This window comes from Lipophrys pholis (genome assembly GCF_963383615.2).
Source record: "Lipophrys pholis genome assembly, chromosome: 9".
Taxonomy (NCBI): Eukaryota; Metazoa; Chordata; class Actinopteri; order Blenniiformes; family Blenniidae; genus Lipophrys; species Lipophrys pholis.
The window spans coordinates 13,868,483-13,887,639 of NC_137639.1; the positions used below are offsets into that span (position 1 = coordinate 13,868,483).

Below are 19,157 nucleotides of genomic sequence, written 5' to 3' on the forward strand. Positions count from 1 at the left end.
CATAGGATTACAGTGCATGTATGGGTTATCTCCTGGTTCTCCTCTTTTCTCTACCAAAATCCCAAAACATCAATTTGAGGTGAATTGGTGACACTAAATAGCCTATATACGTGTAAGTGAGTGTATAAGTGCATGAAAAGTAAAGCTAATTAAATACCGCAATTCTCTGTCACATGAATAGCATTTAGTACAATGTGAAGCAAGACGTTAAATCGAAATATATAACATGATTAAAAAAAACTAACGGTGTAAATGCAACAATTTGTTAATTGTAAAAAAAAATTGTTGAAAGGTTTCGTCATATGACCTTAATTAATTGTGAAAAAAAGAGCTTGTTGTGCAGAGCTACAGACATTGGACGGGAATGAAGAGGGGAATGTTAAATTTAAAGCTTTCAGTTCGATTCGTTAAAATAATAACACGCACGTGGCTTCAGACTGGTGGCGTTTTATTTTGAAAGTTCAAACCGGAACCCGGTTGTACGGGAGGCAACGTTTTATTTTGAAAGTTGGAACCGGAAGCTCGGATACTTGCTCGCGGTATCCCGTGTGATCTGGACAAGGGGGTGCACGGGTGAAACATGGCGGCCGTAGACCCGTCGAAGTCTCCGGAGCGGCAGAACCCCCCCGCGGAGGATATTGGAGTTTGTAAGAAGAGCTCGGAGGCAGAGGAGTCTGGAGGTTCCGGTCCGAGAGACGAAGAAGCACCGGAGGAACCCGCCGGAAGCCAGGACCATGAGCCCGGAGCCATCGGCGGCGGCACCGCCAGCCATCCGGATGTCGGTGTTGAATCCGCTACTGGAGCCGACAAAACGGCGGCTGTCTCACCGGAGGGGCCGACCGAGGCTCCGAGCAGCAACAAGCGGGATTTCGACTGGTCGGAACCCGAAGACGACGAGGAAGAGGCGGAGACCAAGGCGGAGGAAGCGGCGGAGCGAGGTACGCTAACACTGGAGGTATTCCGGGGCTGGCTGTGGCCTCCGGGCGAAACGAGCTGTAGCTCCCGCAGCCGGTTCAGTGCACACCGACAGAGCTGCTCCCCGCAACACCTGAACCGAACCGAGCCGGAGCTGCCAGGACCCGGGCAGGGAGGGAGAGAGCTCTGTTAGCCACATGCTAACAGCCAGAGTCACATTGTTTACATTTGGTCTGCTGAGTCGTTGGTGACACTGATGTTCTGTCACAACAATTGATAGTGTGACTCTGTCATAAATCTTAGTCTCCGCCCGCTATTTCAACAGAGATTACACTCAGAAGTGAATTTACACCTTTCGTGTTTTATATAATGTGACTTAAATAAAAAAGACTCAACACAGGCGAATTGATTAGCTGAGTGTGTAACTAATCCCCAAACAATGAAATACTTGCAGAAGTTGTTGGGATGGAAGCGCTGCCACCCCCACAGCCTTCACACAGTCCGTTGGGTCTGTTCCTGCAGCTGCAGCCAGGTTTTATGATCGTTCGTGTCCGACTGTGGAAAAGGTGTGCAGTTGAAAGATAGCAGTCATTACCTGTTGCCAGAAAACATCCAGCGGTTAATCCAAGGATGCTCAAACGAAACGGGAGCAACATCCGGCACATTTTGAAACTGTCTATTCAGAATGAGAGTGTACACTGTTTGATAACTATTTGAAATGGCTTAGTATTGCATTTTTTTTTTTTTTAGGGTTCAAAAGCTCCTCCCATTATATCCCACTAAAACTTTGTTTTGGTTATTTTCGGCTGGGCTTTATTTAAAACCGATCAGATGCATGAAACGCATGGCTGGATAACCTCTCCTCCTCTCATTAACTGTGAAAAACTCCCCAAGTTGATGGAGTTCTGACACCAAATACCACGGCTGTGCATTGTTTTGGCCAGCAGCCGTGATAACGTGATAACAAGCTCCTCAATTCAGAGAGCAACATCTAAAACATAAAGACTGTCGCCCGTGAGGATCACAATTTGACAGCACAGCTCTGTATTGTCATTCCATTCCTGTTATTGCTGTTGATTTCAAAAAGAAAATTGCAATGTTTTGTAATTTTATGTCAAAGTAGCATAATCATCAACCCCCTCATGAAAGATACTGAAGTGTCTTTTTCCACACACGTGACCCGAGATGTTCGTCAGTGTCTCAGGTTACACGCAGCAGGATGTCTGTGCAGGATGAGCTTTAATACAAGTCACAACTAGAGCGGGTGGAACAATGGACTGTTTTCCGAGTTCAGACTGTTGGTTCGACTCCATGCTTTTGATGAGCTGGCTATACACAGGCAAACAGGCATTTAGCCAGTTCAGGTGTTTTCTTTATTGCATGACAAGCTTTTCATTTGCTCTTACATTAACATTTATTTTAACAGGATACAAAAGTTTTATTGTCACAAAGTCAATGATAAAATTAAGCATTGTCACTGCTGTGAAATACATGGTATAATTTCATTCATTTCATCTTAAATAATACGAAAAGAAACAAAATAAGGAGTTAACAAACGGTGCCAGTAAATAATAATGTGATGCAGAAAGATATTATTATTCAAACATGGACATGAAGTAAATGAATTGATTGGAGCAGACTCCAAAAATGAAAATAGACAAAGTCACTGAACCAGATGAAAGGCAGCAGTCACTACAACATGCACACAAATCAGTTGCTAATGTTTGTGCTGTTTCTCTTCCAGATACCAGAGACAACACCAACAGCGCTGAAGATACACAATCAATTGCCTGCGATAAAGACAACATCACCTCTAAAGCAGACGGGGACGAGGCCCATGATGAGGCAGCCCCCCTTCACGATGATAAGAGGAGCTCAGAGACTTCATCAGCAGAGGATCTGATGGCCGAAGTCGACAGGATGGGGGATGTTGCTGAAGATGAGGACGAAGATGAAATGGACCAGGGGGGCGGTGCTAATTCGCCATCCAAACAAAGCAGGAGCCGGTTGGTGTGCAAGGACTGCGGGAAGTGTTTCACCCGCCGTGAGACGTTCAATCTTCACCGACACTTTCATGCACACGAGGAAGACCTCACGCCACTCACCTGCAAGGAGTGCGGCCTTACCTTTGAGCATCGCAGCAGCCTCATCAAACACAAAAACGAACACAAGGCGAAGGAGGAGCAACTTATTTCTCCAAAGAAGGAGGCGCAAACACAGGAGGAGGGGATGTTCCAATGTGCAGGATGTCGCCGGATCTTCAACACAGTCGATAAGCTGAGGGACCACAACTGCAGCAATACAGTAGAAAAGCCTTACCACTGCCCGCTGTGCCGCCAAGAATTCCAGTTTCGGGTGTCCGTTACGAAGCACATAATGAGCCATTCCCAGGAGAGCATCTTTTCATGCCAAGAGTGCAGCCAAACGTTCCCTAACGCCTCAGCCCTGCGCCTCCACCAGAAGTGTCATTCGGTCCTCAAACCCTACGAGTGCCCCGAGTGCGGCCTGGTATTCAAACACTACTCCATCATGGAAGACCACCGTCGCAGGCACGTAGCCAACACTCGCTCTCATCTGTGCAACGTTTGCGGAAAGTCTTTCAAGTACAGCAGCCTCCTCCATCAGCACCAGTACCTGCACACCGGCCAAAAGCCTTTCCGCTGTCCCGAGTGTGGCAAAACCTTCGCTTTTGCCCAGAATATGAAGGCACACTGTCGCCAGCATAGACTACGCAAATCCAACTCCTGTAGTGAGCCGCTCAACAAGCAGGCTCCTGTTTCTGTGCAGGAGGCCAACAGAGGGCCGGGAAAGGAGAACACTCACCAGAACGAGGAACTGAAACGTTCATTCACCTGTCCACTTTGTCCCCAGAGCTTCTGTACGCCAGCTAACCTGAGAGCCCACATGCTGGTGCACGAGGCGGAACACGAGACGCTGGAGAAGACTCCTCGGCCCCCGAAGGAGAATAACAAGCACTGGGAAACGGGACACACCTGCCCACACTGTCCATGTGTGTACCGTGATGAGTCCAGTCTAAACAAGCACCTCTTAAGCGTTCACAAGGCGCTCGCCTACTTAGAAAAGCTGGCAACGCCACCAAAAGCAGCGCCTGTATTGCAACTTCCATTAAGCCACGATAATGTCCAAACAAAGATGAAAGGTGAGACCGTAAGTATGAAGACTTACAAGTGTTCTGAGTGTGAAAAGACTTTCCGCCATCGCTCAGTATTAGAGTTGCATATGCGCATACATTCCAAGGACAGGCCGTACCAGTGCAAAGTGTGCGGCAAGGCGTTCAGATTCAGCAGTTACTTACAGCAGCATGTTATCATTCACACAGGCAAGAAGCCATACAAATGTCCAGACTGCGGGAAGGACTTTGCTTTCTTGCAGAACATGAAAACACATCAAAAGTTGCATCAGGAAAAGCCGTTCCGCTGCACAAGCTGCCGCAAAGGCTACAGCGACGAGACCCAGCTGCAACAGCACATGTTGTCGCATAATGGTGACAAACCTCACAAGTGCGACCAGTGCGACAAGAGCTTCGGGTTGGCCTATCTGCTCCGCGATCACATGAACACACACACAGGAGAGAGGCCTCACCGCTGCGAGGAGTGTCACAAGACTTTCTCCTGGTTCAGCAGTCTGCTGGTGCACCAGAAGATCCATGCTCGCAAGCGGCAGGGGTTCAGCCAATACAGCTCATTCCAATCAAGTAGCAGGATGAGAGGCCGGGGTAACCGGGGGAGGAGAGGGGGTAGGTTTACCTGGGGCTGGCCTCGACCTTCAGGGGCCTCGGCGACGGCTGCCTCTAATCAGCCTCTGTATTCGGCTCCTGCACAGAGAGATGCCGAGGTGCAACAACAGGCAACTCAGGCACCGTCTTCCGTCCCCTCAGCTTGTATGGATTCACAAAGCATGAAACAGAAGGAGTCATGGATGTCCAAGGTGAACTCGCAACCAGTCCAGTGGAAAGTGGATGGTGGGGAGGTGATGCCAATTCTGCTATCACAGCCCCAACATGGAGCTTCACAGTCTGAGATGCCGGTGAAGCCAGGAGTTCAGAGAGGTGCTGGCAGGGCAGATGTCTCTCAGTTGGTCTCCAATTCAGGTCAGAGTTTGAACTCGGCACATGTAAAAGAGAGCACGTCTTCTGTCAGTTCCATCTCTGCGTCCATGCCGAACAAATCTAGCCCATCAGCAGGAAGTGAGGTGACACAGCATAGGCAGCACAGAGTCATTACTTGGAGTAGCACACCCACATCATCCACAGTACTCGCTTCCACAAGCTCTGGGCAGCTTACTTTTTCTGCTCCCTCCTCCTATGGTGAAGGGGCCGCCCTGTGGAGCGTCAGACCTGCTGTGCTAGTGAATTCACAGAGCTCTTCAAAGGTCGGCCAGGAACTGCAGCTATCGCGATGGGCAGTGGCCCCTGTGCAGTCCCAAAAAGAGCTGTCCGCACCTCCCTTGAAGGAGGGCACAGCATGGGACCTGAGTAATCCCCAAGCTAAACCGCCGACTGTTAGTCAGCAGGAGAAGCCGTGGAACGGCTGCGAGCCACAGAAGTCGCGGGCCTCGGGCTTGGCAGGTGCACCCACCTCAGTTAAAGTAGACCAAAGCAGTGCTATTCCAATTTCAACTTCTGTTTCTCTTGGGGTCGGTGGCACATTGTGGGACATGCAGACGCCTCCAGGGATTCCAAAGACGATAAACTCCACTGACAAAATAGTAAAGAATCCAGATTTTCAGCCACCACAAAATCAGGTGTCATCTGGCTGGGCCAACATACAGACAGCAACGCAGAACGTTCCCATCTCCATCCAGTACGAGCCTCGTTTTGGCCAGAGTATAGGAACTCCAATATGGGGCTTCCAAAGCGCCCCAGTGGGTCCTCAGACGCTGCTCACTGGACAACTCAAACCAGGCAGCGGGGCGGAGCTGCAGCCAAAACCAATAGTAACAGGCACTCAGATAATCATAAATCAGACGTCTCCTTTTTTCTCGGCTCCACTTGCGCCACTCCCTCCTCTTGCCTTGCCCGGCACTCACCCTCTTCACTCTGTCGCAGTCGGTACACTGCCAAGACCCCCACACCCAAAAATCTATTTCACACCGCAGGCAGTCATGAGCGAGCGGCCCCACATGCCACAGGCTCTGCCCCTACCTCAGCTTGCCCAGCGGACAGAACCTCACAAACTCGGAGCCCGTTTGCCTTTCCCCCCCGAACGACTTCTCCAGTGCATGATATGTGGACGCACTCTCCCTCGGGAGCTGGATCTACAAATGCATTACTTGCAACATGCGCAGGGGGAGATTTGACATTTCTACACTAGCAGCAACACTTTTTTCTTTTTTTATTATTTGCTTTCCTGCAAATTTTTTTGCTTGGTGGAGCCTCGTTTATTTGTCGCTCAGTTCTGCTGTTTTGACCAGTTGGGCATTAAAATAAATATTTAATGGTGAAACTAGATTCAGTGTAGTACACTTGATAGACGTTTCAAGTCTCTTAGCTCCAGATTGGATTACATCCAGCGTCTTTAGCAGTGTGCACATGTGCCATTAAATTGGTTTCACTGTTTTCCAAAGTTATCCAAATACTCGAGGTGCTGGTTGACGAGGTTCCACTGTCTGCATTGCATTTATTGCCAATAAACCTTAGATTTAGATATTAGTACTTTTCTAGTTTTGTTAATTTGTCCTGAACCATTTGTACTGTTTTTGTTTTTCCATGTACAGTATACTGTGTGCCTTTTTATGAGTGCAGTCTGCATGTTTGCTGTCCTGGTATTTCAGGCCTAGTTTGTTCTTACACGAGACTCAACATAACTCAACTCCCCAAATGCAGAGCAGGTCTGACTACGATACTGTGAAGTTAAAAGACGACTTTGCTTTGGGGGTGGGGGCAGCGGTTGCTGTGGTCACATCTTTTCAGTCATACGAGAAAAAGCTGTACTCAAACAGTATCATCCTGCTACGATACATTTCTGTTCACTGGTTTGTGGTCTGGGTCCAAATATTTAATAACGGTTTGTTTTGTTGTTGTCTTTTTTTGTGTCAACAAAATGTGACAGGACGGGTCAAAGGTCATTTCTCAGCGAGAGTTTTACATAGGGCCGTTAATTGTAATGGTTTGGCTCCATCACTGACAACATTGCTATTAAATAGATACAAATCTAAAGTGATTAAACTTGCAATGTTGTATAGATTTATTTCACAATGGCAAGGCAAACAAAACTTATACTTAATTTAACACTTTCCTAAATCCCTGTCAGTGTCATGAATGATGACTTTAAGGACATTTTGAACCTCTTCTAGGTCGAACTGATGCTATCTAATGGGCATTTCTTACCAGAAAGAAGATTTCAGATTGGAATATACCCTTATGTATCAAATTAAGCAATTTTTGAGTACTTACTGTATTTTTGTGAATAACAATGATTTCCTTCTTAATTTGTAGATTACTCCTAATTGTAGATTTAGCTGAGTGCCCTCTCATCTTTGCCATTAAGAAAACTGCATTTGCTCAACTTTACTGACCCAGTAAGTGACTGAAAACCTTCATTTCTTCTGTAAAATAAATACATGGCTCATTTGTGAAAAACAAAAATTTGAAATAAAATGTTCCTGTGCATTTTAAGCTTTCAGCTTCATTCAAAACGTGCCCTTCTACCTCTATCCACTGTATTAGCATGGATTTAGCTTTCTTTTTTTTTTCTTTTCTTCCCAAGACATCTACTTGTTGGATTAGAAATAAATCTACCTTTGGTTACGACTTTGTGTGGTTCAGTGCTTCACAGAATGCCTAAATGTATAGTGTCTGAATCTGAATGTTCACTGAAAGATTCAAATGATATCCCTAATGCTCAGGTGTGAGACATCACTGATAAAACACACAACATGCATGCCCAAAATACTTGGAGGGTCTTAGTTCAAACCGGCAGGGCAACAGGCCTGTGGTATTTGTCCAGCATGAATGGTTTTCTTTTTCCTCCAGAGGGTTTTCCTGGGTAAATGTGAAATATGCTTGGCTCGTATAATTGCTGCTCAACGTCCGATTGTTGTTATGGACAGTCAAACTGTTCAGAATGAACGCCACATCTATAATGCTTGTCTGGTAAAGTATGGTTGGAGGTTGTCAATCGTAAATAAATAGTTCATGTTCCAGTGACAAAAAAGTAGGGTATTTAAGCATGTAATGGTGATTTCCTAATTTCAAATAATTAATTGGGGGAAAAAGCCAACAACAGTTGTGGCTATTACACTGCAAAAAAAACAACCCTATCTCAATAACTTGTCATGTACAGTTGATCAAGTGTGAAGCACTGTCTTGATCTCGTGATATACAAATGTGAACAACATGAAAAGGAGGACTGTAAATACCAGTTCTAATTTAATGTGGAACTGAATTAGTCGACTCGCAGATTAAACACCCGTTGTGAATTTTGGCGTTAAGTTTTTTGTTAGAGATCAGCAAGTTGTGCAAAAAGTACTGAAACGTTGAAACGTTTTTACTTAAATTCAAGGTTAACGTATTTTAGGTCAATCCTGCAATTTCACCGAAATGCTGAATATTCCTGACTTTTCTTGAGTAGTATATGCATACAGTTATGCTCAACTTTATTATATTGGTATGTTTTTAATATGTTGCCCCACGGTCAGGGTTTTCAATTATTCTATATTATGCACGTGCTAAATATCAGCCTATGAAAGAGAAGAATCAACTCGCAGTAAAAGTGAGAACCACGCAGTTTTCGTGTGTCACAACAGGCGTCACTGCAGCTCAGCCTGTGTGTCAGCCGACAACCAACGAAGAAGAACAACGGCTGCAGCGGAAACAAAACAATAGAAGAAGACACGAGTAAAGGGAGGGCGCGACGTCTCAATGCGCATGCGCACAGTAAATCGGCTAATATTTCCTCAACAGTAGGGACAGAGCAAGGTTCAGCGCCAATAACTCACTTATTTCACTCCATTCTAAGATGCGTCGTGTCCAGACTGCAGATGAGCTGACTTGAGGAACTGTTTCAATAATAACTGGTGTGGTGAGAAACTAACTAGCTCAGGGTCAGCTAGCTCACAGAGCCACGCCAAGATGGACGAGTCTGCCCCGGCGGAGATCAGCGAGGACGCGATGGAAAACAACCCCAACGAGGACGAAACATCCCCCGGGAAGGACGCCGATCCATCGACTGGAGACACTCCCAACAGTGAGTATCCTGCAGTTGTTGGCATCCCGGTCGATCATGTCCATTACGTGTGGCAGCGCGAGGGTTCACGTGTCTGTGCCTTCCCACGCCGAGTTCGCCACGTTAGATCACACGGACAATTAAACACCAGGAGAAATGCACAGTGATTGATGGTCCATCTTGTGTGTTGATCAGACGCGGCTCCCAGTCTTACAGAGAGCAAACAGACATGGATCTAAATCTGTTTTGTTTTGTTCCGATCATAAAATATTATCTGGATGCAAACACTGCAGCCAAAGCAATGTGTCTAATCACGACTGGTTCACATAATCGATGCAGTGTGGGCTTTTATTCTGCGACTGAACACATTGCGTAATGAAAAAAAAACAACTACTTTAACATCACTTTGCACTGATATTGGATAAAAACTTGATTCAATATTGTTGATATCCAGAGACAAAAGGCTTATTAGACAAGTTCTTGTATTTGCTTGCAAACAAACATAACCTTACAATGATAACGGATCAATTGACTGTTAATATTTTGTATTCTTGTTCAAAAAGTGGAGACATACAAAATGACTTCTAATAATTAAAAAATGTCCTTTGCGGCATTATTGCATCCAGGACATCTTCCTGTTTTTCAGTCAATAAGAAAATAGGACATTTTTCAAGTATTTCATTTTTAAATGCATTTTTTTTTTCTTTACATTTTTCATTTTTAATGTTTACACGTTTCTCTCAATTGTGACTGACACATACCGTCACGTATGACAATAGCAGCACAATAAAGCACCGAAGTCTGAACATTTTCGTATTTCAAAGCTAAATATCATTGTGATAGTAGTCAAGTATTTGTATAATCAAATGGGACAACAGTGATCTACCTAATGCATACGGATCTGGCCACTAATTTCTTTGTCGACAAACCTAATTTTGGAATTCGGGCAGCAGTAGCGGTTGTCGGCGGCTTTCTGTGCAGGTTAAGATCCAAATGTTTGAGTTGAATTTTGTGGCACAGTGTAATGTAGGGGTGCAATGGTACACGTCGCCCACAGTTTGGTCTCCACTTCGGTTTATGGGCCGAGATTTCTCTTTGATTTCAGTGCATGTTTTGTGGGTTGCTCGTGTTTCCTTTAACGAATGGGGTATGTTTCAAGCAACAGTTGCAGACATTGAAACTGTTTTCCTTCCCCCGTTGTATTCAATGACAAAACCTAAACGATCCCACACAGGAGATTTGCGTGGAGGTTCGACGAGTCGCAGAACTTTTGTAAACCGCCAAAACTCTGTCGTGGAACCAAAACACGAACAGCTTCTGCAACTGCCCAATTTATTTCTCGCCTCAAATGTTTTCAGAAATTCTGTTTGCTGCACTGTTTTAGTAATAAACAGTTTGAACTCCAGGAGCAGACACACACACACACACACACACACACACACACACACACACACACACACACACACACACACACACACACACACACACACACACACACCTTCCAGGAAAATCTCCTGATTTAAACATTGATTGGTTTATTCAAGTAATGATTTTACAGTGGCTGGTGGTGTGACTAACTAAAGCGCCATGTTGCACCTTTGTCGTAAAGTGATCTCATCTTAAGTTTTATAGTTTTATCATTTTGTAAATTGTACTGTTCAGCGGTTATACTGTCACTTTGAAGCCTTTTTATGTTGTAAAAAAAAATAAAGACGTTGTTTGCACCAGTGTTTTGTTTTTCCTTTTCTTTTTCCTTTTCTTTTTCTTCTGTGGAAACAGGAGTGGCTTTGACCTCCTATTTTCCCCTTTTCTATTTCTAGGGGTTTTCTGCTGTCGGGATTGTGGAGAAGCCTTCACGGAAGAGGCAGCCTACTCGGAGCATTGCAGCCAACACCCACAGGATAACGTGTGCTCAGGCGACCAGTTGGACAGTGGACAGAAGGACTGTGCAACACCTTATTTCTGTACTTTATGTTCCCTCTCATTTGTTGAACTGAGTGATTTCGACCTGCACATGAAAAATCACGAGCAGTTCCCCAAGGAGACGCCTGGAGGTCCGATAAATTCAGGGACGACGAAGCATCCGACTTACGAGTGTCCAGACTGTGGGAAATGTTATGGCGTGATCGGACACTTTCTCAACCACCAGCGCTCTCACAGACCGCCCTCCAAATCAGTTTTTCACGACCTCGAACATTTGAAAAAGAAGTCGTTTCAGTGCGAGTCTTGCGGGAGGAGTTATTCGCGAGCTTCAGCGCTCGACGCTCATCGCCGCTGTCACGAGGAAAAGTTGATCAAGTCGAAAAACAAGAGCTCAGGAGATGCCCCGCAGACGAGCGAACCTCCGGTAGACGGCAAGCCCAGTGAACCTCAGGCGAAGAATTGTTCGGAAAACCTTTTCAAATGTGTATGTGGTAAAGCTTTTTCCGCCCTGTACCGCCTGAAAACACACCAGCGATTCAGCCGCAACAGCCAGTGCTCTCCCGAAGAACTGAAACAAAAGACAAAGAAGAGCTTTAATGAGTTCTCCTGCCACGAATGTAACAAGGTTTTTAACGGCCACCTCGCTCTCTTCAACCACCAGCGATGGCATGCTAATCAGTCTCCGGATTCCTCGAACAAGTTTCCATGCGAGGAGTGTGGGAAAGTGTTCATGACGCTCACGTTCTACTACAGGCACCGGCGCATGGCACACGGGGAGACTCCCTCCAAGTCGTTTCTTCATCAGGTGTGTCAGGTACAGAAGAAGGCGTTCGAATGTAAAGACTGCGGGCTGAAGTTTTCCAGGGCTTCTGCTCTCCACGCCCATCAGCTTCATCACACAGATGCGTTCAAAGAAACGGAGAAGGGTGCACAGACAGTCTCCAATCCGGTAACCCAAGAAGCAACACCAGAAGGCGGCAGAAATCAAATGGATGATCAGCAGACTTCTCCGGAGTCAGAGGTGCAACAGGAGAGTTTGTGTCCCACCAGTACAACTGAAGAAACTCCCAATAACGAGAGTGACGATGACATGGAGAGTTATGAACCGGGAGATTTCAATGTACAGGTAATCAGTGCCAGTGAGTCTGAGGGTGAGGACGTCCAAGACGTGGACCCCGACCTCGAGCTTCTGTGTGAATCGGATCAGGACGCGAGGGACGATGCAGACGGCTTCCTCCACAAACCAGACATGGACTTGAAAATCGTGCAGATCGACTTTGACCAAGCCGACGAGTCAAGTGTGCAGGCGACAAAGGAGGCCGAGAACACGGATCGGTTCCGTTGTCCCGAGTGTCACCGCTGGTTCCCTAGTCCGTCATCACTGCGCATGCACAGAACGTCTCATGGCGTTCATAAGAGGAGACATCAGATTGAAGGTCAGTCAGCGGAAATCTACTCGTGTAATACCTGTGGCCACCAAACAAGTAGCTTTGCAGCACACTGCAGTCACATACAAGCACACAGTGATCCGAGCCTAAGCCATGATGTGCTGCTTCAGGAAGAGGGAGCAGAGACAACAAACTTGACATGCATCGAGTGTGGTAAAAACTTCACTCGTTTTTCTGCTTTTGTAGCTCATCAGTTAAATCACCCAAAAAGCAAACCGTTCCAGTGCCCAGATTGCATGATGTCATATTTGCACGCGTCTAGCTTATTCAACCATTTGAAAACCTGCTCAGCGCAAAAGAGAGAGAACCTTTCAGACACTAAAAAAGAGTATAATCCTAATAAAACCCTGCTGGGCCCAAAGGTCTATCACTGTGAGCAGTGTGGAAAGGGTTTTTGGTCTTTGGGGGCTTATTCCCACCATAAGCAAAGTCAGACGGAGTGTGCAGATTTGAGGCTGAGGAAAGGCTTTGCAGGGTCTTTGCACTCCGCTAATGGACACGCACGCTCCTCAATGAAGGTTGCATGTCCAGTTTGTGGCAGAAAATTTCGCCACAAGGGAATCATGGCGCTGCACATGCGTAAACACGAAAATGGAGATCACAAATGTGAACTGTGCAACCGGTCGTTTCGTCTCTTTTCCAGTCTCCTCAGACACCAGGTGGTGCATAGCGACCAGCTACTGCCGCCGCCAATCAAGTCTTTCCAGCATCAAGTCGAACAGTTGCAAAAAAACACGTACAGCTGCCCCGACTGCGGGAAATTGTTTTCACGGGCCAAAGCACTGCAGTTTCATCTCAAAAGCCACGGTTACGAGACCGGGCCTGCTCCATCTTCCCAAGGATCCACAGTCACACTGGAGGATCTTCAGTGTGCGTCGTGTTTCGCGTATTTCAACAACAAGGTCTCGCTAAGGGCTCACAAGAAGCTTTGTATTAAAAGAGATGGTCCAGATGTCAAAAAGACAGAGTCGTCTCACATTATTGACGCCGTCCATACACAGGGAAGCTCTGGCCGATTAAACGTGCAAACTGAGGTGAAGAACGAGCTGGACAGTAGAGAGGTGAAGATAAATGACACGGATGAAGTTAACTTCAATAGTCCAAGCAAGCGCAAACTTAAATACAAATGTCACAAATGTGACGAGAGTTTTTCAGTCATTCGAGCTCTGAACTTTCATCAAAGAATTCATGGTGAAAATTCTGCTGCACAAGCCGATTTGAAAGTTTCTGCCACGCTTCGGGATCATAAGCCGGACGGGCAAAATAAAAGTCAATTTCATTGTTCGGAATGTGGGAAGCGATTTTTGACTAACGCGGCTCTCGGCTCCCACAAACGATGGCACGGTGAAAAGAAGAGCTCGCCGTCCACCGCACGCCACAATGTCCTTAGTCCCGAGTCTCAGACGGAACCTGAATCAAACCAAAGTGAGAAGAGCTCAAGCCCAGGGTGTTCCCACAAGGGTGTTCAAGCTTCGCCTCCATCTGCCAGTTTTAAAAGGGAACAAACTGTCAAACTGGAGGCAGCGGACCAGAACGTCGACGAGCCGCTGGAACACAGTCCTGAACAGGCTGATCCAAACTGCAGTCGGAGCGGTGCCAAGTCCACGAAATCTAAAATCCACAACTGTCTCATCTGCGGTTTGACCTTTGCTAAAGCAAAAGGTCTGCAGGCCCACAACTGGCAGGTGCACTCAAAGAGCACAAAGGGGAGAAAGCAAATTCTTTATTTTGATCCAATGGAGGACTTAGTCTCCAATGATGAACAAGCGAACCAGAAAGAAGATCCATCGGCTGAAGAAACGGCCACAGTCACGACAAACAGCAGTCCTGTCGGCAAAGTAAGACAGAAAACTGTGTCGCCCGTAAAATCCATCCATTGTCTGGATTGTGGGAAGCCGTGCAGCTGTGCAGGTGAGCTCCTCGAGCACAAGACCATGTGTCTGGAGTCTAAACGGGAGTTTAAAACGGAAAGCCAGACTGCTGAAGCCACATCCGAGAGCTCCCCGCCGCTCAGCCATGCGTCCGAGCACGCGGTCAAATGCTTCTTTAAGTGCAACAAGTGTGGGAAAGCCTTCCAAACGGAGGAGCAGCTGGGAACGCACAAGATGAAGGCGAAGAGCCGGCTGTACTGCTGTGCTCTGTGCTGCCACGGCTTCTGGACCGAGAATCAGCTGCAGCAGCACCTCGCCTGGCACGACGAAGTCCGGTGTCGCCTCCCCAACGAGGTCCGCTACCGGCTCAGCGCCGCCCTGACCCCAAAGCCCCCAAAAGCCCAGAGCAGTGGGGAGACTCTGCAATCCTCTCCCGCGAGACAAGCTGCTCCTGAGCCAGGCAGCCAGCCGCAAAACAGCCATAAGTGCCAACACTGTGGCAAAGCCTTTCTGTCGCCAACCGCTTTACAAAAACACGAGACGCAGCAGTGCGACCGCAACAACTCGTACCACTGCTCTCTTTGTCCCGGGACCTTCCGTGGAATACAGGAGCTCATCGATCACCACCAGGATTGTGTGCGAACGTACGAGCGACCGAGTGAAGCTCCCGTATCACCAGGAGAACCCGAGGACCTCGCATGCCTTGAATGTGGAACAACTTTTCGCAACGAAAGTGATTTGCACCAGCACTATATCGAACATGCCCGGGGTTATTAGATAACAAGGACACTGTAGATTTTTAATTTTTTTTGAACTGTCAATCATGAGCTCACAAAATGTTCCTTTGGACCTTTGATTTGACTTTCCTGTTGTTCTGTTCATGATCTGGGATTCTTGATAATGAAGCTGTCCTGTTGGTTACTTTCTCAGGCTTTCGGTTACACTGGACTGTATCGTACGCACATGTGACTTATGTTGGCAACTTAAATGTACAGACTTTTGAGCCTCTGTTCTTCATCAGACCTGGCATGAATGTGAGTTTTGGGATTTCGCTTTGAGGTTTGTCAAGCTATAAGAGAAAAGCTGTATAAAAACATTTCTGCTCCTCCTGCATTTGAAGCTAAAAGTGCTGTCAACACTGTTTTTCATCTTATGACTGCATTGAAACAATAATGCACATGAAAGTCTTTATTTTACCCATTTTGCTGCTGATTTTCTCTCTTCGGATGTTTTGAGGACTTAAAATATTTGCATATACGACAGAAAACAACTTTAACAGTGTACATGTTTACCTTTTAATGCAGATTGGTTGATCATGACGCTCCGAGGTTTGGCGTCACACTCCCATAAACTAACGACACAATGAGCTGGATGTTGTGTAGATATTGTTTATCATGATTTGACTCCTGTGTTTTCCTTCTTTTCAGTGTTAGAAATCTGTGTTGTGGCAAGATGATTAAGTTCCTCAGTCTAGAATAGCACTTTTCTAATACAATATTTGTTTGGTGTATGAAGAATTATTGTTGATTTTTTTTTTCCATTACATGACCAATACACAATTTGACTGCTTCTTTAACTTGCTTGTTGTGGAAAGTCCAAGAGCTCTCAAAGATTAAATAAAGGGAATTCCCCTTTCTTTTCTTTTTTTATTGCAAGAATGTTTGCACTGTGTAAATGATTTAACATCACTATCATCAGGACACACCTTTGAAAATCATGTGTGCAGTTTCCTTGAATTATTTCTGTTTCCTGATTAACTTTTTGGGTGGGTAATGCCATGAGCTGTAGACATTTTCTTCAGTTATTGTTCATATATATATATATTATATTAGCCTGGGGAATTTCATCAAAAATGTTTTAAACATAGTATAAGTCTTTGACCATGTTTAATGACTAGTAACAATTTTTTTTTTTACTAAATAACCCGTAGTTTTTTAAATGTAACTGCTGTGTGATACGTTTAAAAAGAAGCCTCAAAGAAATGTAAGGGGTGAATTTAAAAATGTATTTTTTTGCTGAGGTAAGCATTTTCATCTCATTCGTGGTTGGTAGAACAACTGGGTAAGAACATATTTAGTATTTTGTTCATACAAAATTCAGTTAGTTTGACTTTCTTTTTCTTATTACATCTAAATTAAGTAAATGGGACATAAAATTACCTGAAAACTTTCACACTGATGTTAATAAATGCCACGGAGTAACATGTGTGGAATCAATCTAAATCTTGACTTTGTTTCCATCGTCATCAGATTTCCCAGACTCCAGAAGTTCTCCGAAATGTTACTGGATTGCATGGAGAGAAAGGTTGCGGCTCTTATTTTGGCTGAAAAACGCTAAAGTTCTAACTGGAGGACACCACCCGCCTAAAACCAGCAGAGTGAACCTAGGAAGCTGCTGCTGGAGAATTATTATTGAAGTGTCAACAGGTCGTCTGGTTTGTTGACCCCGATCAATAAATACCCTGCAGGAAACATGCAGTTGCGTCGTCAAAACTAAACAGGCTTTTTTGTTTAATTTAGTAAATCTTGACTACAAAGACTTCTCACTGTTTGAATTGAACTCTAGATAAAAGAAGAGCTTCTCCTTTATATTCATTTGTTTTTGATGCACCTGTGTTTGAAGTAAAACTTTGGAAAGAAAGTGGCAGAGATGACTAGACAAATGAAGTCGCAGCAAAATGTGACACAATTAAAACTATAGAAAACTTAGAAATGTGTCAATAATCAGCTTAGTTAAAAGCACAATATGAAGAAAAGACCAACACCCCCCCCCCCCCCCCCCCCCCCCCCCCCCCCCCCCCACACACACACACACACACACCCACACACACTATGTATCACAGTACTTTCCTATTGATAGATCGAAATCACAGGTTTGTGATTTAAAAAAAAAAATCTGCATATCAACCAACTCTCAATATTAAAGTGACCATGGGATAAGAATTTGTCTTATAAACTAGTTAATTCTGTTTACACATGTTATATATATATATATATGCAAGCTTATACTGTTTTATTTTCCCTTTGTAGAGACAGAAGGAAGCATTGCATGTGAAGATTGTGGACTGAAGTTCGAACAGCAGGAGGACTACATGACTCACCTGCACCAGCACGCTCTGGAGGAAGAGGATGGTACTGCAGAAGACAACAGGAATTCAGCAGAGCTGATTTCTTGGAGAGTTGAGGAAGAAGAGGGCAAAGATGTGAGCAGCTCGGGACTCGCACAGGTTCAAGGCGACGGCCATTCCTCCGCTGCAAACATTGAGCCGAGGAATTTCTTTACCTGCTCTGTGTGCGGAAAGATTTACATATACCTGGTTTCGTTCCAAAAGCACCAGAAATTACACGAGAATCCAAGTCCACCAACGAAGAAAGAGTCTGTAATTGAGCCAATTCTGCCAAAGTATGAGTGCCCAGATTGTGGGCTGTCATTCATCAGGAAAACACGCCTCCTGAGTCACCTCAGAGTTCACAGGTCGCGTCGGACAATCAAGGAATCGATTCCCGCGTGTGAACAGTGTAACCGATCCTTCATCACTGTGAAATCCTGGATGGCTCACCTGGAGTTACATAGACAGAAACCCTTTTGGTGTTTAAGCTGCGCCTTAGGCTTTTTAACTGAAGAGACTCTAGATAAACACCTGCAAAATCACAATGTGAAGCAGAGGAGATGCCCAACGAAGCCCGAATCGTTAAAGCGGCTCCCTAAAGCAAGGGTTTATAAATGCCTGGTGTGTGGGAGGAGCTTCTTCCATCCCCGAAAACTGTTTGTACACAAGAAAAAAACGCATAAATCGGTGCTGTGGCGCCGCGGTATGGCCACGGGGGATTCCACCCTCACTGAAGTGAAGGGAGAGACTGAAACAGACCCCCTCCTCCCACACATCAAAGAGGAACCAGGAGCCAACACAGGCGTGGAGGAGCAGCTCGGATCAGGAGAGGATGTGCAAGAAAACCCAAGTGAACCCCCGGAGCAGTACGACGACGACGGTGCAAATCCTGAAAGCTCCGACTCGGATTGTGGAGAACCGTCGCATTGCTTCAGAGTTCCCAAACCACCAGTGACCGCCGGGTCCGACATGTCAGAGTCAGAGGCTGCAGAGTCACAAACGAAAGAGAAGAGCGATGGCATGCACAGAGAGCACAAATACTGGAAGTGGGAGTGCTTTGAGTGTGATATGGGCTTTGATGAAATGGCAGGGCTGCATTTACATTATATAAAACATGCAACCGGGGAAATACCGATGCTACAAGATGACGATATGGAGGCATGAAGTGTCACAGAAGAATGTATGCTTATTTTTGCTCTTTAAGTTCTATTATGACTGTCTTTGCTACAAATCAACTTTTTTTTTCTTTTTTTTTTTCAACTAAATCATGTGAACAGCTGATAAACTTGAGTCTCTTTGGGGGATTTGACATTTATTTAACATTCATTTTTAATCACAAATCATGCTATGTTACGTTCTATTATGTTTTTTGGTGTGTTAAATGAAATCTTTGTTTTGCAAGGCATTGAACATGACAAACTGACAATGAACTTAGTTCAAATGACAATAAAGTGCATTAGAAATGAGTTTTGGTGTTCATCATTCTGTGTACAGAGGATGTTAACCAGAAATGTCCTTCAGTTGATGTATGGCTATTTAAAATGGTGGAGTAAACAGAGCCATCGCGCTTTGGAGGGATTTTAGGTTTTCTAAGAGAAAGAATGAGGCACAAAGTCAAATCTTCTGAATTCACTATGTTTCCTGATACATTAAACTTTTACTATTCAGGAGACGACGGTCCCAGTAAAGAAGGTAAAACAACATC

At 45.3% G+C, this 19,157-nt stretch overlaps 2 protein-coding genes across 3 annotated transcripts; both read left to right on the forward strand.

The window, feature by feature from the left end:
* Window positions 1–580: 580 nt before the first annotated feature.
* Window positions 581–7,680, forward strand: LOC308114754 (uncharacterized protein; the record flags this gene model as incomplete). The annotated part of the gene is made up of 2 exons (XM_080471882.1): window positions 581–938; window positions 2,660–7,680. The coding sequence occupies 2 exons, from the start codon at window positions 581–583 to the stop codon at window positions 6,232–6,234; spliced, it is 3,933 nt and encodes a 1,310-aa protein (XP_080328008.1). The 3' UTR covers window positions 6,235–7,680.
* A 1,121-nt stretch (window positions 7,681–8,801) lies between these two features.
* Window positions 8,802–18,918, forward strand: LOC308114753 (uncharacterized protein). 2 transcript variants are annotated; one of them, XM_080471881.1, is made up of 3 exons: window positions 8,802–9,122; window positions 10,922–12,460; window positions 17,373–18,918. In XM_080471881.1, exons 1-3 carry the CDS (start codon window positions 9,008–9,010, stop codon window positions 18,614–18,616), a joined length of 2,898 nt encoding a protein of 965 aa, XP_080328007.1. In that variant the 5' UTR covers window positions 8,802–9,007; the 3' UTR covers window positions 18,617–18,918. The 2 variants fall into 2 exon arrangements, with proteins under 2 accessions (XP_080328007.1, XP_080328006.1); XM_080471880.1 differs by lacking the exon at window positions 17,373–18,918 and having other exon boundaries at window positions 10,922–15,990.
* Window positions 18,919–19,157: the final 239 nt, after the last annotated feature.

Coding starts and splice junctions, on each gene's coding strand:
- LOC308114753 (XM_080471880.1), top strand. CDS start 9,008: ATGGACGAGTCTGCCCCGGCGGAGATCAGCGAGGACGCGATGGAAAAC. Junction 9,123..10,921: donor GACTGGAGACACTCCCAACA/GTGAGTATCCTG, acceptor TTCTATTTCTAG/GGGTTTTCTGCTGTCGGGAT.